Genomic DNA, 23,931 nt, shown 5'->3' on the forward strand with positions numbered 1-23,931 from the left:
CGGTCAGTTTGCAGACTACAAATGATTTGTAAATATGTTCCTGTCCCCTGACTATTCGCTCAAGAAAAAATGAGGCTGGATGTAGTGGCTGGATGTAATTAATGATCCTTTACTGCATCTCATCTCCTTGAATTAAACAACTAGCACCCGAACCCCTGTTAGAACCCGACGTCTGGTTGTCTGTATCCCTCATAAGCAATCTAACATATGGGCCTATATGTCTCCATTCCTAAGCCCTAATAGGATCAGACTGGGAGCTCAGGTCCAGATCTTTGCACACAAAATGAGAGGGGCTCTGAAAACAGGAGGCTTACACTGACACCTTTCATAGAGCCTGTCATTCTGGGCCTTCCTGGCAGCTCCGGGACCCAGGTTTTATATGTAACAATCCACTGTTATCAGCACATGCTTTTCTCTGTGTAAGCTCTGCTCAGATAAGTGTTGACAGTAAAGTATATTATGGAATGTGTGCCGCTTTGATGCTGAACATCATGCACAGAAAGGTTTCGCTGAGTGTGGTTTGATAGTAATATGAGGTGTTTTTTTAAATTTTTATTATTATTATTATTATTTTTTATAAGTTCTGTGTTGCTTTGCTGTTTAGTGTCTGGGCTGATGTTGTTTTGTTCGATTACATATTTGATCTTGGCAATGAAATCCAATAATATTTCCCAGAGTTTCTCTGGGTGACTATGACAAGTGATGTCTATTTGGTTGGCATTTTAACACAGACTGTCTACTAATTCACATACAGTTGAAGTCGGAAGTTTACATACACCTTAGCCAAATACATTGAAACTCAGTTTTTCACAATTCCTGACATTTAATCCTAGTTAAAATTCCCTGTCTTAGGTCAGTTAGGATCACCACTTTATTTTAAGAATGTGAAATGTTAGAATAATAGTCGAGAGAATAATTTATTTCAGCTTTTATTTCTTTCATCACATTCCCAGAAGTTTACATACACTCAATTAGTATTTGGTAGCATTGCCTTTAAATTGTTTAACTTGGGTCAAATGTTTCGGGTAGCCTTCCACAAGCTTCCCACAAGAGCTGGTGTGACTGAGTCAGGTTTGTAGGGCTCCTTGCTCGCACACGCTTTTTCAGTTCATCCCACACATTTTCTATAGGATTGAGGTCAGGGCTTTGTGATGGAGGTCAGGGCTTTGTGATGGCTTTGTGATGTCCTTAAGCCATTTTGCCACAACTTTGGAAGTATGCTTGTGGTCAATGTCCATTTGGAAGATCCATTTGCGACCAAGCTTTAAGACATCAGTCAGGAAGTTGAGATGTTTCTTCAATATATCCACATAATTCTCCTACCTCATGATGCCATCTATTTTGTGAAGTGGACCAGTCCCTCCTGCAGCAAAGCACCCCCATGCTGCCAGCCCCGTGCTTCACGGTTGGGGTGGTGTTCTTCAGCTTGCAAGCTTCTCCCTTTATCCTCCAAACATAACAATGGTCATTATGGCCAAACAGTTCTATTTTTGTTTCATCAGACCAGAGGACATTTCTACAAAAAGTACGATCTTTGTCCCCATGTGCAGTTGCAAACTGTAGTCTGGCTTTTTTATGGCGGTTTTGGAGCAGTGGCTTCTTCCTTGCTGAGCGGCCTTTCAGGTTATGTTGATATAGGACTCGTTTTACTGTGGATATATCTTCACAAGGTCCTTTGCTGTTGTTCTGGGTTTGATTTTGACTTTTCGCACCAAAGTACGTTCATCTCAAGGAGACAGAACGCGTCTCCTTCCTGAGCGGTATGACGGCTGCGTGGTCCCATGGTGTTTATACTTGCGTACTATTGTTTGTACAGATGAACGTGGTACCTTCAGGCGTTTGGAAATTGCTCCCAAGGATGAACTAGACTTGTGGAGGTCTACACTTTTTTTTACTGAGGTCTTAGTTGATTTCTTTTGATTTTCCCATGATGTACACCTCCAATTGACTCAAATTATGTCAATTAGGCTATCAAGAGCTTCTAAAGCAATGACATAATTTTCTGAAATTTTCCAAGCTGTTTAAAGGCACAGTCAACTTAGTGTATGTCATCTTCTGACCCACCGGAATTGTGATACAGTGAATTATAAGTGAAATAATCTATCTGTAAACAATTGTTGGGAAATGACTTGTGTCATGCTCAAAGTAGATGTCCTAACCGACTTGCCAAAACTATAGTTTGTTAATAACAAGACATTTGTGGAGTGGTTGAAAAATGAGTTTTAATGACTCAAAAAAACTTCCCGACTTCAACTATTTGTCTACCCAGGGCTTTTGAAATAAAGACATATCACTCACTTACTTGAATGAATCATGGAAGACTTTCCTTCTCATTTAACAACACACTGTTCCCCATGTGTAAAAACACAAGCACACATACAAACACCAACACCCACACATTCACTTAGCTGTAAGTGAATGCTGGCTCTGCTCCAGCGGGAAGAGCCTAACGGAGATTCATTTGCTTTGAGGTTAGGCCCAAGAAGTGCACCGCTCCACTTTAAAACAGCCTATCAGGCTCACAATAGGGAAACCAGAGGAGGTTGGTGGCACCTTAATTGTGGAGTACATTGTGGTAATGGCTGGAGGGGAATGAGTGGAATGGCATCAAATACATGATGCCATTCAATTCGCTCCATTCCAGTACTTATTAGGAGCCGTCCTCCCCTCAGCAGCCTCCACTGTTAGATTGTTTCTAAGAACAGAGGCCTTTTCTATTAATGTGGCTGAGTGGAGATACTTGTGGCTGCTGTCTTCACAGGAGTGGTTGGGAATCTGGATGAAAACCCAATAACCTGATTTGTAGTGTTGTTTTGAGGCTGTTGTTGTATACTTGGTCTTGACTTGATCTTGCTGAGTCTTAAGTGTGATTTATTTCATTCTGCTTTGAAACTGACAAAACAGGGCCCTAGAAATGTTGGCTTGAGTCCCTTCTCCCCATGTGTTGAACATGAGAAGAAGAGAACGCCTGTCCTAACCTATGTCACATCTGTGTCGGGTCTACATGTGTTAATTGTGTGTTGCTTTAGGCCACAACACAACGGGAAGTTTTGCCAGGGCTCCGCTCGTCTCAACCAGCTGTGTAACACAAAGCCGTGCCAGCCAAGCGGAGTGGACTTCCGTGCCCAGCAGTGTGCTGAGTACAACAGCAAACCCTTCAGGGGCTGGTACTACAAATGGAAGCCCTACACCAAGGTGGAAGGTATGGCAACTATTTGTTCAATTCCCCCTGTAATTAGGAACAGGGTAAATGTTGAATGAGCCAATAGAGTACACCTAGAATGCACCTCATTCAGCCATCTTTTATAGATTCGCCGTACCCCCAAGAGGTACATTTATAGGAAATCCAAAAGTATGAGAGCGACTTTATAAATCAAGAGATGTAAGAAAACACAGTCGAGTTAAATACAGTGCTTGTTAAAAGTGCATTTAATTAACATTGCACATTGATCAGAACTTGATGTCCTGTTTATTCTTGTAGAACTCTCAAATTAGGCTACATGTTGGATGACTTTGCAAATCTTTTTAAATCTTTTGTGACAAACCTTGATTACTAATTTGAATGCTGAAGCCCAAAATGTGCCTCATGTGCACCATATCAATGTGCCAGTCTACTGGGAGTGCTGTGGATACCCTGTCAGTCTAATCTACATGGGAAACATGTAGCCACCTGCTCTCTCTCAGGGAGAAAGAATATATTATAAAGGAAGCCCTTAAGGCAGGTTTTACCTGTGCCTACAACATACATACTGTATGAGTGAGAGAGAAGGGAGGGAGAGAGAGAGAGAGAGTGAGAGAGATAAAGAGAGATAGAGAGAGAAGGAGAGAGAGAGTTTGGCTGTCACCCCATTACCTTTGCGAGACGCTGATTTATGAAGATGCAAGCAGCAGATCCTGAGAAGCCTCCTGGGGCCTGAGGTGAACGGTCGCCTCCGTTAATTAAAGGCTGATTGTAGAGTGCTTCCGCACCGCTCTCCCTCCTCTCTCTTTCTCCCTGTGGAGGGACACTCCCTAAGGCCCTGCCCCCAGGGCAGCCTATGGTGTCTGACCTTGGCATCTTTTCAGCGGACAAGCCGAGGTACCAGGAGGTAAAGGCAGTCTTACCCCGGTCTAACTGGGCTCTAAGTACCAGATCCAATACGCATACTGAAATCAAGTGCCTTGGCCTACGTGTAACGAATGTGAAATGGCTAGCTAGTTAGCGGGTACGCGCTACTAGCGTTTCAATCAGTAACGTTACTTGCTCTGAAACCTAGAAGTAGTGTTGCACCTTGCTCTGCAAGGGCCACGGCCTTTGTGGAGCGATGGGTAATGATGCTTCGTGGGCGACCGTTGTTGATGTGTGCAGAGGGTCCCTGGTTCGCGCGAGGGGACGTACTAAAAGTTATACTGTTACATTGATGCTGTTGACCCGGATCACTGTTTGCTGCGGAAAAGGAGGAGGTTGAAAGGGGGGTGAGTGTAACGGATGGGAAATGGCTAGCTAGTTAGCGGGTACGCGCTACTAGCGTTTCAATCAGTTACGTCACTTGCTCTGAAACCTAGAAGTAGTGTTGCACCTTGCTTTGCAAGGGCCGTGGCTTTTGTGGAGCTATGGGTAACGATGCTTCGTGGGTGACTGTTGTTGATGAGTGCAGAGGGTCCTTGGTTCGCGCCCGTGTCGGGGCGAGGGGACGGTTTAAAGTTATACTGTTACATACTGTTACATAACATACTGTTACATAACGTGAAATGTCAAATAGAAATCCATAAGATGCTTCTGGAATGCGTTCAGGGGTTCACATCCTCAGTAATGTAAGAGATTGGCATGAAGAAAAGATGGACGGAATCTGAATAGCCAGAGACAGTGTCAAAACTGAAGCTGGTCAGATAATGATGCCCTTGTGTCCCCAAGGCTGTCATGCTGTTGGTAACAACCCTGTCATTAGACTGTTACTGTGTTGTACAAGTAGAACCCGGAGCCCATGTCTGGAGCTCTGTGTGAGGTTTGTGGAGAAGCTGCCCTCTCTGCATTCCCTGTTTCATGGGCCCATTTGTAACAGCCTTTCGGGTCTGACGTATGTGAATTGTGCTCCTTCAGTCCCCAGAGGTTCTGCACATTGCACTGCAGTGGACATGCACCGTTAACACAATAGAACCCTGTATACACTCTTCACCAGTACTCCATCGATTGGCTCCTACCTTGCCTCATCAATTGGCGAGTGCGGCTCCTTCATTACCATAGCCCTGTCTTAATCCCCACATTGTAATATGGAGTGTACCAGTGACAAAGAGAGAGGCCATAAGGAGGTTTTTGCTCTCTATACAGTCCTGGAAACTCACACTTGGGAAGGAGGAATTGGTTAATGCACAGGTGCAGAATTACTTCCATGATCTTGTTTATAATACCTGTTAAATCTTCTCTATGTCCTCTATAGCTGAGGATATCTGCAAGCTGTACTGCATCGCTGAGGACTTTGCCTTCTTCTTTGCCATGGCCAGCAAAGTCAAGGATGGGACATCCTGCTCAGACCACAGAGGTGACGTGTGCATCGAAGGAGTCTGTGAGGTAAACTGCAGATTTGAGGAACGTGATGTACTGTACAGCAACACATCAACTACTGTTCATAGGCTGTCATTGAAAATAAGAATTTGTTCTTAACTGACTTGCCTAGTTAAATAAAGGTGAAATAAAATTTAAAAAATAAAACTACATCTAAGTCAACTGAATGTGATATAGAACACAGGATGCTTTCTGTGTTATCTAAGTTCCTTCTGTTTACTTCCATCCTGCAGCCGGTGGGTTGTGACCAGGTCCTGGGCTCTAAGGCAACTCTGGATGCCTGTGGAGTTTGTAGAGGGGACAACTCCACCTGCAAGTTCTTCAAAGGCCATTACGTCCTCCAGCACAGAGCAAACGGTATGTCAAACGAGAAGACTGACAGGGTAATTTGAGTGAGAGGGCGAGGACAGTTCTGGCACAGTGTTATTGGGGCAGAGTTATCTGAACATGACAGGGTGAATTCTCTAGCAGATGCCACTGTTGGGGAGACAGTCCCTTCCTAACGGGACCTCATACTACTACTCTCACAACTGGCTAAAAGCAACCTTTCCAGATCACTGTGTGTGTGTGTGGCCCTTTAAGGGTCCAATAGACAAAGCTTTGTGACTGAACCGAAAGGTGACCGCTTGGCAGACCTAGATGTTGGGTCATGGAGCACAGGCTGGGGTTGCTTCTAATATAGTGGAAAGTTATTTATGTGGCAGCTTGCATGCGTCGTTACACCAGGGCAGCTGTGTACTGCAGAGAGTTATAATGGTTTATGCTGTCTCAGTGAATTAAGCTTACTGTCTCACGTCTTTACTGAAAACATTGCACCATATGATCATGTTATATAAAACACTTTGTAATTCAATGCACAAAGGTAAGATTAAAACCAGGGAAAGTTTTTCGTTTGAAGGTGTTTTTTGCACTGGTAATCTACTTTTTTGTGTTTGGTCTTGATGAGAATTCATCCCAATAAAATACTTGACTATACCCATGACAGTCTGTTGCTTGTATGGGATTATATTACAAATTGTGCTCTGTGTATCCACTGTAATGAGTGTTGCCACGTTGAAAAAAAGATTAATCTCTAATAAATACATTTCCTGACTCAGAAGGTAAATGAGCTCTTTCTCTCCCTGTTCAGAATACTACGCCATGGTGACCATCCCACCTGGAGCACGGAGCATCCATGTTCAGGAGATGGAGATCTCCACCAGCTACCTGGCTGTACGCACCCTGAAGAGGAAGTACTATCTGACAGGGGACTGGACAGTGGACTGGCCTGGAAAGTTCCAGTTCGGTGGGACGGTGTTTGACTATCAGCGCTCTTTCAACCGCCCAGAGAGCCTGTACACGGCTGGACCCACTAATGAGACCCTGGTCTTTGAAGTAAGCTGCCCCTCCGTCCCCGTCTGCCCTGACGTCCGTTAGCGAATTAGCGGTGACAGGGCCTTGGCACAGGGCTCGGACGCTCACTCAGATGAAAACAAGGCCGGGCTGTAGTGCAGGGTGGGCGGGAAAAAAAGAGAAAACTCCCAACAACAACGAGTGGTACAGGGGAGTAACGCTACTGTTCAGGATTAATTGTGTCCTGATTCTGATGTCGTCGGGGCTTTCATCTCTAAAATCAAGAGGTCTGGGGTTCAAACAGCTCGCCATGCGCTTTGAACTTCCAGAATCGTGCACTTCATGCAAAAGAAGAAACAAAATCTGCACATTCCGCAAGATTTATCCGAAACCAGGCCGGCGGCTTTAACTTCAATAGAGTAGCGGGGAGAGGTGTCAGGCATCTCAAAGCGGTGGCCAACAGAGAGAGATAGAGAGAGAGAGAGAGGTGAGGGGAGGGGAGAGAGAGACCGACAGAGCGAGAAAGAGGAAGAGAGAGAAGGGAGAAAAAGGGGTCCATTTGGCTAAACGGGACATCATGCTTCCATATTCACCATCCAGGTCAAAGCGGACCCCTCACCCTATGTGTCACAGGCCCTAGTATGTGATCCTGTGAAGTAGTATTTTCCCTTTAAAACGTGCTGTTAATAAAGATGTAGACATAGCAACTGGTTGGACACAGACACTGCACAGTTTGCACACGCTCTGCACATTCTTATGTATTATCTTTGTCTGTCAGAGCAGAGGCCTAAGCTCTGAGGTAAAAGCAAAAGCCATTACTTGTCGTCACACATTGCTGCAACTGATGGTCGAAAAGAATAGAAATTAAGCTCCTGACAGTTGAATGTTATTGATTGTCCTTGGCGAATAAGTGACTCTCAAGGTTGGTCATGCTTTAGTTTGTATATTTAAGAGTTAGGGTGTTGAGAGGTAGAGGATATATTCCTCAGATAGCTATGTAATGTCGGCAAGCTTTTTTCACATGCACTTTGAACTTAGAAACAGAGGGGGAAAACCAGGTGAGTTTGGAAAGTTTGGTTTGTTATCTATCCACCGAAGGCAAGGTGAAAGTCATGTAAAAGCTAGTTTGGATAAAGCCCTCGGCCTCGGGCTACCTGTGAACTGAGAGCTGAAGTTTTAACAGCGCCTATAAATATGCGAGAAATGCCATAGTGAAATCCCTGGAATGCCTTTTAGTCATTTTTGTCATTTTACAGAAAGGGGGGATTTGACCGTGTAGTTCCAATGTAGACATGTGTTTTTGTTAGCTTTACATCACCACACACAGTTGAACTGACCTGATTCGATCGACTTTAAAGTGCTTAGTGCTCCATTCTCAGCGTGGTAACAGCATGCTGCTCGCTGCACTGACATGGTTTTCTCCCATGTAGCCTGAGAGTCATGTGTCCACTAGCAGGGTTAGCAGTAGCAGGTCGCTGATCTGCAAATGAGAGGACATTAATCTCTCTAAGTATGTTCCGTAATTACAAAAAGAAGAGAGAGGGACACAGATTAAAAGATTAAAAGAATTCTGCAATTGAACTGTATAGATCTGAAAAGCTTGGGTCAGGGCACAGAGAGAGAGAGACTTAAATACGTTCCAAATTAGAAATGCAACAGAAGGGGAAGGAAACTGATTTCCACTGAGCCTGGCAGATATTTTATGCTGTCGTGGAAAACTAGAACATTATTGAATGTTCTGAGACCCTGACTCGGCTAGAAACTATTTATGAAAACAAATGTTGAAGAGTGGTGAGGGTAAACTCTGACAGTGTTCATGTATATAGCCTAATCAGACAGGAGAATGGAAGGAGAAAGGCGGAGAGAAACGAGACATAACATATGGTGAGCTCTAGGGATGTTATTTGAAATAGAATAGGGCTTATTCTTTTCTCTGTTCACATTCTTGTGGCAAAGTGTTCGGTGGGGTCATGCCAGTCCAGAGCAGAGGATTGTGGACCTGGGCAGCAGGCAGGCAGCAGGTGATGCTGGGGAGTTGTAGCCATGTCTGCCACACTGTAATTCATCATCATTTTTCCCTTAGCCTAATGAGAGCTACAGTGAAATGAATAATATACCCGGGGACAAAGTATTAATGATTATTTTCATAGGCATTAATCTACTCTAATTATGTGAGAATGGCAAGTTGAGATGTTGTTAGATTGATGGTTTTTGTCTGTTTGAAACCACTGTGGCATATCAGAGAGCAGTCAAGCACCACATTTTTCTACGGCTGGCCATGCTTTCCACCTGGCTACCCCTACCCCAGCCAACAGCTCTGCACCCCCCACAGCAACTTGCCCAAGCCTCCCCACTTGTCCTTCACCCAGATCCAGATAGCTGATGTTCTGAAAGAGCTACAAAATCTGGACCCCTAAAAATCAGCTGGGCCTGACAATCTGGACCCCCTCTTTCTAAAATTATCCGCCGCAATCGTTGCAACCCCTATTACTAGCCTGTTCAACCTCTCTTTCGTATCGTCTGAGATCCCTAAAGATAGGAAAGCTGCCGCGGTCATCCCCCTCTTCAAAGGGGGAGACACTCTAGACCCAAACTGTTACAGACCTACATCTATCCTACTCTGCCTTTCTAAAGTCTTTGTATGCCAAGTTAACAAACAGATCACCGACCATTTCGAATCCCACCGTACCTTCTCCACTATGCAATCTTGTTTCCAAGCTGGTCATGGGTGCACCTCAGCCACGCTCAAGGTCCTAAAATGATATCATAACCGCCATCGATAAAAGACAGTACTGTGCAGCCGTCTTCATCGACCTGGCCAAGGCTTTCGACTCTGTCAATCACTGCACTCTTATCGGCAGACTCAATAGCCTTGATTTCTCAAATGACTCCTTCGCCTGGTTCACCAACTACTTCTCAGATAGAGTTCAGTGTGTCAAATCGGAGGGCCTGTTGTTCGGACCTCTGGCAGTCTCTATGGGGGTGCCACAGGGTTCAATTCTCGGGCCGACTCTTTTTTCTGTATATATCAATGATGTATATATCAACGCTCTTGCTGCTGGTGATTCTCTGATCCACCTCTACGCAGACGACACTATTCTGTATACTTCTGGCCCTTCTATGGACACTGTGTTAACAAACCTCCAGACGAGCTTCAATGCCATACAACACTCCTTCCGTGGCCTCCAACTGCTATTAAATGCAAGTAAAACTTAATGCATGCTCTTCAACAGATCACTGCCCGCACCCACCCGCCCATCTAGCATCACTACTCTGGATGGTTCTGACTTAGAATATGTGGACAACTACACATATCTAGGTGTCTGGTTAGACTGTAAACTGTAAACTCTCCTTCCAGACTCACCCATAGCACATCTCCAATCCAAAATTAAATCTAGAATCGGCTTCCTATTCCACAACAAAGCCTCCTTCACTTATGCTGCTAAACATACCCTCGTATAACTGACTGTCCTACCGATCCTTGACTTCGGCGATCTCATTTACAAAACAGCCTCCAACACTCTACTCAGCAAATTGGATGTAGTCTATCACAGTGCCATCCATTTTGTCACCAAAGCCCCATATACTACCCACCACTGTGACCTGTATGCTCTCGTTGGCTGGCCCTCGCTTCATATTCATCGCCAAACTCACTGGCTCCAGGTCATCTATAAGTCTTTGCTAAGTAAAGTCCCGCCTTATCTCAGCTCACTGGTCACCATAGCAACACCCACCCGTAGCACGCGCTCCAGCAGGCATATTTCACTGGTCATCCCCAAAGCCAACTCCTCTTTTGGCCGCCTCTCCGTCCAGTTCTCTGCTGCCAATGACTGGAGCGAATTGCAAAAATCACTGAAGCTGGAGACTTATATCTCCCTCACTAACTTTAAGCATCAGCTATCTGAACAGCTTACCTAGCATTGCACATATACACAGCCCATCTGTAAATAGCCCACCCAACTACCTCATCCCCATATTGTTATTTATTATTTTGCTCCTTTGCACCCCAGTATCTCTACTTGCACATTATCTTCTGCACATCTATCACTCCAGTGTTAATGCTAAATGGTAATTATTTCACCACTATGGCCTATTTATTGCCTTACCTCCCTAATCTTACTACATTTGCACACACTGTAAATAGATGTTTCTATTGAATCATTAAGTGTACATTTGTTTATCCCATGTGTAACTCTGTGTTGTTTGTGTCACACTGCTTTGCTTTATCTTGGCCAGGTCACAGTTGTAAATGAGAACTTGTTCTCAACTGGCTTACCTGGTTAAATAAAAGTGAAAAAATAAATAAAATAAATAATAAAAAAACTGTGAATTAGGTTGAGGCTTGGATGTAGGTGGAGGTGGGGAGAGGGCAGTTAGGGCTGTGGACTTTCACAGGCAGGCAGGGTCAGGGAGGGCTGTCTCGTATTGTGTCTGATGTCAGGTGGCTTTCTGTGCTCCAGATGGACCGGGGAGCCCCTGGGGTCACGTTCTGGAACTTGTGTTTGCCGTGCTTGCTGTATATTTGGACCGGTCGTGGAGGGTCCAATGGCACAGCTCCAGGGCAACATAGTTAGCCTGGAAGCTCTGGGGATCAGCTTAACTGTAACGATGTGCGCTGAGAGTCAGGAAGCAAGTTCAGGGAGTGAGTGTTTTAATGAATAAACACAATGTAATACAAAAACAAGAAACACTAACAGCACACGGACATGAAACAGAAACAGAAACAATAACGCCTGGGGAAGGAACCAAAGGGAGTGGCATATATAGGGAAGGTAATTAGGGAAGTGATGGAGTCCAGGTGAGTCTGATGATGGTGACAGGTGTGCGCCGTAACGAGCAGCCTGGTGACCTAGAGGCCGGAGAGTGATCACACATGACTTTAACGCTTTTATCACTTTCTCTTTCCCCCAAACCCTCTCTGCAACGACTCCTCTGATAACTCTTTCAATCCAATTTGGTTCTCACCATGCCTACTGCCGAGGTTCTCGGTTTCTGTTACCTGTTGTGGACTCACTGGAGAGTGCCTTTGGAGCCCGTACAACTCAGTACAGAGCAGTCTCACGTTCTCATGTCCTGCTTCACTGAGCTTTGGAGAGCGCCTTTCAACGTCTATCCGGATGCACATAATGTTCATATCGCTGACCCTGCCCACGGGACAGATGTACAGATGCACAGTCATTTTATCTGATCCCAGTACAGATGTATTTATGTGTAAACCCCCTGTCTTTACTCTAGTTAGACTACAATATTGATAATCTACGGTGAGGGCTGAGGCTGTTAGCACATTTAGCTGGTAAAACTCTTAAAAGCATGTGTGTGTGTGTGTGTGTGTGTGTGTCTTTCTGGGTCACATACACAACAACATTTGAGACACATGTTAGCGTTTGATATGAGAAACAATTACTTGTCATAGGTAAAGAATTTGCTATTTGCTTGCATGCCTAAATCTATTAAGTCAGTGTCACTGCTGCTGGTCATTGTCAACAAATCCCTCAGTTTGGTTTGAATATTGTCCCCAAAATGTTATGGCCAAGTCTATTGGGAACAAAGCAGCCCTTCATTTTGAGAGCTTTCCACTCCATTAGAAGCAACCCCAGCCTGTGCTCCATGACTCAACATCTAGGTCTGCCAAGCGGTCACTTTTCGGTTCAGTCACAGAGCTTTGTCTATCGGACCCTCACAAGGGCCACACACAGACACACACATGCACGCACATGCACACACACACAGACACAGACACACACACACACACACAGACAGACACACACACACAGACACACACACACACACACACACACACACACACACACACACACACACACACACACACACACACACACACACACACACACACACACACACACACACACACACACACACACACACACACACACACACACACACACACACACACACACCCAGTTCCACAACGCCATTGTCACCAAGTCACCAGTTTCCTGCCACTTCACTTGTCTTAGTTTTTCATTGTCATTCTCTATGGTCCATTGCTTGGAACCACTTCAGGGTATGCTTAGACTTGTCTATTTTGGCAGGGGAGGGGAATGACTGCTAACCACACTTGTCGAGTTGCTAAGACGGATCCATTACCTCACTGTCATATTCCCCCTCTCTCCTTCTCCCTCAGATCCTGCTGCAGGGTAAGAACCCGGGTGTGGTGTGGGAGTACACCTTGCCTCGCAGTGAAAGGAAACCCAACTACACATGGGGAGTGGTTCGCTCCGACTGCTCTGCCCCGTGTGCTGGAGGTGAGCCTTGGATGAGAGAAGTCCATGAGTGTGTGTGTGTGTGTGTGTGTGTGTGTGTGTGTGTGTGTGTGTGTGTGTGTGTGTGTGTGTGTGTGTGTGTGTGTGTGTGTGTGTGTGTGTGTGTGTGTGTGTGTGTGTGTGTGTTTGTGTGTGTGTGTGTGTGTGTGTGTGTGTGTGTGCGTGCATTGGGGTGGCAGGAAGTGCGTTCTGGCTTATCAAAAGCATCTTTGTAAGCGACAGTGAAAAGGACAGTCTCCCCTTGGTCCTTTACAGACCTCCCTGAGTACTCTGTCCTATTCACTCATCAATGTATGTCAGCGAATGTGTGTGTGTTGTTATATGTGAGCCTGGATCAGTGGCTCCCTTACTCCATTCACTTTATCCCCGTAGGGAGGATGACAGCAGACAGAGCAGACGGAGAGCTCTAGACAAGCTTAGAGCAGAGATCGCTATCTGCACCCTGTCACTATTTCGTTCATACTTGACTTTAGTTGTCAAGCCCTCCCGTGTTGCTCAGACGGGAGAAGAGAGTGGGCTTTGTGTGACCTTTTCAGTGGTTGTAAAACACAAGGAAAACTGATAAGAATGATGTCTCTCTGCCTTGCTCTCTTTCTCTCTCTCTTTTTCTCTCTTTCAGGTCAGATCTCGAAAAAAAAGGCCATCTGTTTGCAAGATCAGCGGACCCAAGTCAACTCGACACAGTGCAACCCTCAGACCAGACCAGTGCTCAGCTCTCACCTGTGCAACACGCAGCCCTGCCCAGCCTAGTAATTACCTCTCTCTTTCTCGGTCTCTCTCGCTCTGTCTCTCTGTTTCTCTCTCTCTCTGTCTCGCTCTGTTTCTCTCTCTCTCTCTCGCTCTGTTTCTCTCTCTCTGTTTCTCTGTTTCTCTCTCTGTCCCTCTCTCTCTCTGTCCCTCTCTCTCTCTTTGTCTCTCTCTCGCTCTCTCTCTCTTTCTGACAGACACATACCACAACCTCAGCCTACTGTCTGTGCAGTAGTTCCATTGGCGAGCTGCTGTGGCTTGGTCTGGGATACTGGTGTGGTCTCTTTACTGTGGGCAGGGACTACTCAGCCTTCTCTCCCTGACGCGTCCTGCTGGAGAGCCCTGTACGTTCCCTACCCAAGGCTCCGGCTCCCAAACCAAACAGGATTAACATACCCTCCAGACAGGGGCAGGCCGGCCTGGTATTCCCAGCGCTGGCCCCCGCTCAAAGCCACAGCTTCTAGGCCACAGCGAGCCGCCCCAGCCCCACTCATGCTCAGCTTCACTCTGCCTGGCCGTCTGAGTACTGCTCGCACTGATAAGGTTCAGCACAGAGACAGCTCTGAAGAAGACCTCCGCAGCCTCTCATTTCTCCTCAATGACCGGTCTTCACCACCGGAGAGAAAGAATGAAGATGCTAGAAAAAGCCAGACAGAGATCACAGAGGAATTTATTAGCCCATTATTAACGACTGTCTGCTAAATTGGGATAGTCAACATTTTTCTACAACCACGACAGACCAGTAAAAGTAATTTCCAGACACTTACTGGGCACCAGCAATCCTTTCAGACATTTTGGTTGGTCTCATCCTTCGAGGAATTTATTTCAAACACCAACCATTTTCTTCAGTCACTGGATACCATTCTCAACTTTGCAAATAAAAGTTGGCATATTGAACAGGCTTCACTTTGAGCTCTGCTCCAGTGACAACCCATTCAGCTCCTATGGGACACGATTTACGACGCCCCTGCATCAAAAGGAACAGCCATGAACCCGTCAGTGGAGAGACTCTTTGAGCCCGACACGCAGACAAAGAGATGACAAACGTCTTCTCTCTCTCCACCCGCCTGTCATCCTCTCCTCGTTGTCGTCTGCCTGTGTTGTCTGAAGTCCCACCCCTATACTCACGTTACAGTACAGCGTATATGAGTGATGGTGGGTGAGGTGGAAATCAGGACCATATGACTTCCGTAAAGAAACAATAGTAACCAGTGCAGCTTTCCCTGTCCAAATCTTGACAAGTCGTTCAATAACAGTGGGTAATTGAAACGACTCTAAGCCTGCTGGGAGTCCGTGAGTGCCTTTGCTGTGTGTGTTGTTGTGTGAGTACGGTACTGTTGCATCTTGGGGAGTGCGTTGGTACATCATTCTATTCTTCATCATTATCGCTCAGACATGTTGTAGGCCTGGTCCTAGACCACTTAAACCACTCACTTTCTTCTGTGCTCAGGGGACTAACGTCGTCAACAGTTGCTGTCACATTTTTGCCACGTCACATTTCCACAGGCGGCTCCGTCACTGGATAGAAGGCTAAGACCCGAGACTGTGCTGCCCGTCTGAGAGGGTTAATAACCAGCCAGGGCGTTATCAGTTATAACTTAAACATGCTGCCACTGTTTTTCTTTGAGGCTCCCACCATTTGAGAGGGGGGTTTCTTCCCTGTAATCTGGGTCAGACTATATCTGTTATCAGGGGAAAAGTTTAAATGGACCAGACCACTAATGACCTCCCCCCGTGTGAGCTGGAGAGGAAGTGTACCGTCCAGGTGAATGATATCATCAACATAAATCCAAGAGCAGAGTCCTGTTCATCAGTACCAGACTTCTGAATCAGGGGACCCTGTTTCCTGCTGATTAAGTGTCAGGATTTATGGGACACCTTTTACAAATACTTCCAAACTGTACGGGCATGCTATCAAAACAGAAAAGGAGGAGCGTAAAAGAGGCCTCTTTCCAGCGACTATCTGCAGTGCTGACAGGTCTGTCCATGTTTTATTATTGAGAGAGAGTCTGGATCCACACAGGGCCAGATCAGTCTAGCCAGCCAGGAATCCAGCAACTCCAGCCCCAGCACTGGTCTCGGGCCCGGGACTCAACCAGACAATGCAGGCTTGCCTGCAAGGGCCACTGGCTTCTGTGCAGTATGGGGCATGGCGAGATCAAACACCACGAGGCCCGCTAGCAGCCAACTTTATCTGCCAGCCCAGGATGTCACCGGAAAGATCAATGTTAATGCCTTAAAGAGTTTTGCAGTTCCCCTGGTGCATCCGTTTCTACTCTCTCTCTATACTTTCTTCTGTCTGTCTCTCTCAATGTTACTTTTGCTTCCCTTTTTATTTATTTGACTTGATTATTTATTTAGTTTATAGTTTATTTCATGCTCTGAAGAAGATCCCTGTAGGCAGGCTGCAGCTGTAGAGTTACTTACCTGGCTCTTCCTGGGTAGTTGTGGCACGTGCACTAAACAATGGGAGAAACAGGGAGACATCAGCAGGCAGGCCCAGAGCAGGGAGGAGGAGGAGGAGGTGCTCGGAGAGACTGCTGTTTAGAATGGTGCTTGAAGTTCTAACCTGAGGTGCTTTTGGTTGCTGTGCAAGATCTTTCACTGTTACGTTAGACTTGAACAGATTGTTAGTATAGTAATTTATCAATCAGATTATGCATCTGATGAAAAGTCAACGTATGCCAGCGAAATGCACCCCATACCATGACAGTAAAATGTAACCACTGCATGAATGTAAAGCCATCCAGTATTTCTCAATATTCCCTACATTTGTCAAGTTAAATTGTATGGCTGGACATATGCGAGTTATTGAAAGATTCCAGAAATAGAAATTACAGCTAAGCCAACATTGAAGCACATATTTTAATTTATATTGCAGTGGAAAAAAAGAGAATAGAAATCTGAACCGGTGCTTTGCTAGACGGGTTGTGTTTCTCCCCTCAAAATTGCAGTTTAAGCCTTCTCTCTTATTTATCAGAGCTGGGTTTGAAGGGAAATGAAAGGTCTGGACAGAAGGGCAGTAGGAGTGGCTGGTCGGCAGCGGAGCCTCAGAACTCGACTGAGTCAGCTGTCCGTCCTCCTTGCCCCTGGTCATGTGGTTGTCAGAGCAGTCATTTGCGCTAATCTCCCTTTGCCCCAAAATGCCAAGACACAGTCTATTTTCGAGGCAGGCTGCTTTCATCAGAGGCTGAGAATGATCCAGAGATACCAGAAGGCCACAACTGGTGGAGCCACTGAGTGTAGCATCCTGTCCCTCCATACAGCCAGACCAGACCAGGCCAGGGGAGAGGAGAGTTGGGCTAAGGGGTTAACTGAACGTGAGAGTCGGCTGTATAAGGTTAGCCTTATACTGTATGGTGGAAACCTTGCAGTGATTCAGTATGTTGTAAACAAATCAAACCACATTTTATTAATCACATACTTCGTAAACAACAGGTGTTGACTCACTGTGAAATGCTTACTTACGGGCCTCCCAACAATGCAGAGAGAGAAAATAATTGAGAAATAATAGTAAAGTAAAACACGTAATGATAAAAGTAACAATAGTTCCACAATTAGTAACAATGACTTGTCTATATACACGGGGTACCGGTACTGAGTTGATGTGTAGGGGGACGAGGTAATTGAGGTAGATATGTACATATGACTAGGAATAAAGTGACAGATAATAAACAGTGGCAGCAGCGTATGTGATGAGATAAAAAAAAGAAGTTAGTGCAAAAATTGTCAATGCAGATAAGCTATTTAGCAGTCTTATGTCTTGGGGGTTAGAAGCTGTTCAGGGTCCTGTTGGTTCCAGACTTGGTGCATCGGTACCGTTTGCCATGCGGTAGCAGAGAGAACAGTCTATGACTTGGGTGGCAGGAGGCTTTGACCATTTTTAGGGCCTTCCTCTGACACCGCCTGGTATAGAGGTCCTGGGTGGCTGGGAGGTCTGCCCCAGGGATGTAATGTTTATGTTTAGATTCTTGTGTGTGTGCTGCGTGCAGAGGTGGGCACTGATGCTGTTACAGCACATGTGCAGTATGTTTGTGTGAGTGTGGGTGCGTGTGTATATGCCTGTATGTGTGTGTGTCTCTGTTCTTCCTGTGGGCACAGAGTAGAGAGTGATGGGTGTGTTTAGACCCAAAATAAATGTAGGAAATCTGTGGTTCCTTGCCGTGATTAGGGATCTGCGTCATGTGGTTGACACGCTTATGACAGAGGTTAGGAGGGGAACGTATACAGCCGAATCATCTGTTTGGATAGGTTCCCTGCTGACTGTGCTGAGTACAGCAGTTATTCTGTGTGTGTGTGTGTGTTTGTGACTGAGATTATGTGCAGGTTTATGAGTCACTCTAAGAGGTTTACCGCCATTCTGTTCCTCATAATTCAGTCACTCTTTTTCGAGGAGCGTTTGTTGGTTTGCTACACGGGCTGACGCATCTCTCTGTTTCTCTCCCCAGCTGGACGACAGGGAACTGGGGGCCCTGCAGTCAGTCCTGTGGGGGCGGCCAACAGACACGTCACCTCCAGTGCTTGCGCAAGGTGACGTACCAGCGGGAGGAGGTGGTGGCTCACTCCCTGTGCCCCGTCATCGCCCCAGCCCAGGTGCAGCCTTGCCACACCCAGGCTTGCCCACCTGAGTGGAGCTCTGGGGCCTGGTCACAGGTAGGCCACACTGCACAACATGCCCATATATTGCCATTACATTTTGCCATTTTTTTTTGGGGGGGGGGGGGGGGGGGGGTGAAATCTCTTAATTTGATAATATAGGACTTTGAGATATGTCAGGTAACGTTGCAATTAATAAGCAAATGTATGTTGTGGCCTATTTCATGGAGAAAACACTTCTCTGCCCTCTGCTGGACACATGGTTAATTGCGTACTCACTGGCCTGAGAACAGTACTATATAACAGAACTATTTAGAGTTGGCTCTGCAAAACAGACATGGCCGGATTTATAGAGGCTATGATGCCTAGTCATGATCAGCGACAGTGTTCTCCGTCTGAGTCGGTGGTGACTGGGATCTCCACCTGCTGTTTCTGTAAACGTCTGTCTGTCAGTGATACCGCAGATACCGGGAGGGACGTTTTCTCTTCACTGCATTGTCTGACGTATATGATTCTAAGAGTGCAGAACAACGATTGGGAGGCAGAACCCCGTTTCTTGTGTGAAGCACTGAACGTAGTCTACAAAACATAACTGCACTGTATGTATTACACTCCAAATAAATGACTGAATAGCAGTGGGACAATGCAGGTCCAATGGGGGCTGCTGTCACTGTTTCTGTGCCAGGCAAGTTACAGACAGTTTCATCACCCTCACCAGTGCCAGAAATATCAAGCCTGAAAGGTCAAAGTGCCAGTCCATTTCTGTCGGCGTCACTGGTACTTGGCACACACACTGCATACCACCACAGCACACACACACACACACACGCACACACACACGCACACACACACACAATCACACACACTGCATACCACCACAACACACACACACACACACTCACACACACACACACACACACACTGCATGCCACTACAGAAAGACACAATGAACAGACACCACAAAATCTATTTTAATTAGTGGGGTTTGTTGTAGGACGAGACAACGTTCTGATGGTTTATGGGACTAACGGTGTTAGCAAAGCATGCAGGCAGGCTAAAGCAAACGATCAAATCTAACTGAAATATTTTCAGTAGCACTTCAGCCCAGGTTTGGTCAGATGAAACCACATAGAGGGAAATAAAACAGCAGGAACATGGAACCTTATTCATTACAGCCCTAAACATTTGACTGTGTGTCTTAATGCTTTAGTAAAACCCTTAGTAGCTTAACCACGAATCACAATAAAGCCTTTAACAGGACTATCAGTCAGCGGTCCTGGAGCCACTGTCTGTGTGTATAGCTCCCGAGTGGCGCAGGGGTCTGAGGCACTGCATCTCATTGCAAGATAGGTCACTGTAGTCCTGTCAGTCCTGCCTGACACTACAGTCCCTGGTTTGAATCCAGGCAGCATCACATCCAGCCGTGATTGACTGTCCCATAGGGCGGCACACAATTGGCCCAGGTTTGGTCCGGATTTGGCCGGATTTGGCCTAGGTTTGGCCCAGGTTAGGCCGGGGTTTGGCCCGGGTTAGGCCGGGGTTTGGCCGGGATTTGGCCCGGGTTTGGCCCAGGTTTGGCCCGGATTTGGCTCAGGTTTGGCCCGGGTTTGGCCGGGGTTTGGCCCAGGTTTGGCCCGGGTTTGGCCCAGGTTTGGCCGGGGTTTAGGTCGTCATTGTAAATCAGGAGTTGTTCTTCCCCTGCTTGCCTAGTTCAATTTTTAAATTCTATTAAATAGAAGGGGTGGGCAGAGAAATATATTTAGTTTAGATATATATATATATTTATATAAATATATGTCTCGGGGGGGTTGGTTATGTGTGCATATAGATGCCTTTATTAATCATAAACAGGAACTCAGTAAGGTCAATGATTGACAGAAATAAACGTGGTACCCTCACGACCTCTGCTTCTATCATTAGGGTTGTATTTCAGCTATGTGATCCTCTCAACTAATGCCTGGTCAAGATTGGCATGGACACAATTGAGTCTGTAGATAGTCTAGGATTTTCTTAACTTGTGGTCAGTCACAGTGGTCAGGTATTCTGCCACTGTGTACTCTCTGTTTAGGGTCAGTCACAGTGGTCAGGTATTCTGCCACTGTGTACTCTCTGTTTAGGGTCAGTCACAGTGGTCAGGTATTCTGCCACTGTGTACTCTCTGTTTAGGGTCAGTGACAATGGCCAGGTATTCTGCCACTGTGTACTCTCTGTTTAGGGCCAGATAGCATTCTAGTTTGCTCTGTTGTTTTGTTCATTCTTTCCAATGTGTCAAGTAATTATCTTGTTGTTTTCTCATGATTTGGTCTAATTGTGTTGCTGTCCTGGGGCTCTGTGGGGTGTGTTTGTGTTTGTGAACAGAGTCCCAGGGCCAGTTTGCTTTGGGGACTCTTCTCCAGGTTCATCTCTCTGTAGGTGATGGCTTTATTATGGACGGTTTGGGAATCGCTTGCTTTCTTGGTGGTTGTAGAATTTAACAGCTCTTTTCTGGACTTTGATAATTAACGGGTATCGGCCTAATTCTGCTTTGCATACATTATTTGGCGTTTTATGTTGTACACAGAGGATATTTTTACTGAATTCTGCATGCGGAGTCTCAATTTTGTTTGTCCAATTTTGTGACTTCTTGGTTGGTGAGTGTCATATTATGTATATATACAGTGTTGTAACGATGTGCAAATGGTTAAAGTACAAAAGGGCAAATAAATAAACATAAATATGGGTTGTATTTACAATGGTATTTGTTCTTCACTGGTTGCCCTTTTCTTGTGGCAACAGGTCACACATCTTGCTGCTGTGATTGCACAATCTCTGCCTCTCTTCTCGGTCTCTCTCTCTCTTCTTGGTCTTTCTCTCTCTCTGTCTCTCTCTCTCTTCTTGGTCTTTCTCAATTCAATTCAATTCAATTCAATTTGCTTTATTGGCATGACGTAACAATGTACATATTGCCAAAGCTTATTTACAATATAAAAATGAGAATCAAAATGGTCAACGGGACAACAGTAACAACAATAACTAAGTGTCAAAATAACCATATATTCAACAATAACAATAAACATACAGTAGAGGACATGTGCAGGTTGATTGGTCTGTCAGACACTGTCCCTCAACTTATGGCAGGCAGCAATGTAGTGCGCTGCCAACCCACAGCTCTCTGCGTCCTCCCCCAACAGGACGGGTAGCCTATCCTCATCAGAGAGGTCTTTGAAACCTTGAATAAGAGTTTCAAATTTGGGGAAATGACACTCTCTAATTGTTTTATATTTTTAACATTTTGTCAGGAAATGCAGCTCCGTCTCAGGTTCTGCTGTTGTGCAGTGGTTGCACAGCCTTTCCTCTACAGGGAGCCAGGTTTTCCTGTGTCTACCCTTCTCAATGGCAAGGCTGTGCTCACTGAGCCTGTACTTTGTCAAGGTTTTTCTAAGGTTTTGATCAGTAACCATAGTCAAATAGTTAGCCACGGTGTACTGTCGATTTAGGGCCAGATAGCACTGCATTTTGCTCTGTGCTTGTGCTTGTGTTTCCCAATAAGCAATGTAGTTTTGTTTTGACTGTGTTGTAATTTGGTTTATTCTGATTGATTGGATGTTCTGGTCCTGAGGCTTCAGTGTGTTAGTAGAACAGGTTTGTGAACTCAGCCCCAGGACCAGCTGGATGAGGGGACTCTTTTCTTTGCTCAGCTCTTGGTATTGCAGGGCTTGGTAGTGATATGAGAGGGGGTCACTGTATTTTAGATGTTTCCAAAACTTAATTGCTCTTTTTTGAGTTTTTATTATTAGTGGATATTTGCCTAATTCTGCCCTGCATGCATTGTTTGTAGTTTTCCTCTGGACATGTAGGAGAATCTTACAGAACTCTGCATGCAGGGTTTCAATGGGATGTTTGTCCCATTTGATGAAATCTTGTTTTGCAAGTGGACCCCACACCTCGCTGCCATAAAGTGCAATTGGTTCAATGACATATTCAATTAGTTTTAGCCAAATTTTAATAGGTATTTCAATTTGAATTTGCTTTTTAATTGCGTAGAATGCCCTGCGTGCTTTCTCTCTCAGTTCATTCACTGCCTCATTAAGGTGTCCAGTTGAGCTTATTTTTAAACCTAAGTAATTGTAGTGTGTGCAGTACTCTATATATTTTGTACCAATTGAGAACTTTGGTCTAATTCCCTGAGATCTGGATCTTCTCTGGAAAATCATTATTTTAGTCTTTTTGGGGTTTCTCTCTCTCTGTCTCTCTCTATCTGCCTCATTGCCTCTCTCTTTCTTCTCTGTCTCTCTCTCTCTCGTTCACTCTCTATCTGCCTGCCTCTCAATTCAAGGGGCTTTATTGGAATGGGAATCCTATGTTTACATTGCCAAAGCCTCTCTCGCTCGCTCTCTTTATGCCTTCCTCTCTCTCTCTGTCTCTCTCTGTCTGCCTTCCTCTCTCTCTCTGTCTCTCTCTGTCTGCCTCTGTCTCTCTCTCTCTCTCTCTCTCTCTCTCTCTCTGTCTGCCTCTCTGTCTCTCTGTCTCTCTCTGTCTGCCTCTGTCTCTCTCTCTCTCTCTCTCTCTCTCTCTCTCAGCTCTTTTAATTTAACCCCCTAGAGAAGGAAACTGATGGGTTTTGATTTAGTCTGGTTTTAGGCTTAGACCGAAGGCTGGGCTACCCCATTGGCACCTCCATTCAATATGTTACTATGGTAAACTACTACTGTATAACCTGATCAGGTTGGAGACAAACAGCAGCACATGTTCACAACCCTGACAACTTAATAACAGCCCTAAAATGTCAAGTATGTGCCTCAGCTGCATGGTAACTTAAAAACCTATCCAATGACGAACCCATCTCTTTATCACATGGAGACTTCAGTAGAGGACAACAGCTGCAGACGTCCTGTTGGCTGTTTCCACACAGCCTTAAACACACTCACACCCTGCCTTAAACACACTCACACACAGCCTTAAACACACTCACACACAGCCTTAAACACACTCACACCCTGCCTTAAACACACTCACACACAGCCTTAAACACACTCACACACAGCCTTAAACACACAGCCTTAAACACACTCACACACAGCCTTAAACACACTCACACCCAGCCTTAAACACACTCACACCCTGCCTTAAACACACTCACACCCTGCCTTAAACACACTCACACCCTGCCTTAAACACACTCACACCCAGCCTTAAACACACTCACACCCAGCCTTAAACACACTCACACACAGCCTTAAACACACTCACACCCAGCCTTAGACACACTCACACCCTGCCTTAAACACACTCACACCCAGCCTTAAACACACTCACACCCTGCCTTAAACACACTCACACACAGCCTTAAACACACTCACACACAGCCTTAAACACACTCACACACAGCCTTAAACACACTCACACCCAGCCTTAAACACATTTAAATGTATTCACTCTCTGTCGGTTAAT

At 45.6% G+C, this 23,931-nt stretch overlaps 1 protein-coding gene across 1 annotated transcript in view; it reads left to right on the forward strand.

Moving 5' to 3' along the window:
- The window catches only part of LOC129834123 (A disintegrin and metalloproteinase with thrombospondin motifs 18-like), a 47,255-nt gene extending 26,579 nt beyond the window's left edge, over positions 1–20,676 (forward strand). The window contains exons 13-20 of the mRNA XM_055898872.1: positions 3,030–3,202; positions 5,418–5,548; positions 5,776–5,899; positions 6,672–6,916; positions 13,020–13,140; positions 13,778–13,907; positions 18,354–18,558; positions 20,668–20,676. Coding sequence (XP_055754847.1) covers positions 3,030–3,202; positions 5,418–5,548; positions 5,776–5,899; positions 6,672–6,916; positions 13,020–13,140; positions 13,778–13,907; positions 18,354–18,558; positions 20,668–20,676 — 1,138 coding nt within the window. The remainder of the gene's footprint in view (positions 1–3,029; positions 3,203–5,417; positions 5,549–5,775; positions 5,900–6,671; positions 6,917–13,019; positions 13,141–13,777; positions 13,908–18,353; positions 18,559–20,667) is intronic.
- The last annotated feature ends 3,255 nt before the right edge of the window (positions 20,677–23,931 follow it).

This window comes from Salvelinus fontinalis, chromosome 35 (assembly GCF_029448725.1).
Source record: "Salvelinus fontinalis isolate EN_2023a chromosome 35, ASM2944872v1, whole genome shotgun sequence".
NCBI classification, from domain to species: Eukaryota; Metazoa; Chordata; class Actinopteri; order Salmoniformes; family Salmonidae; genus Salvelinus; species Salvelinus fontinalis.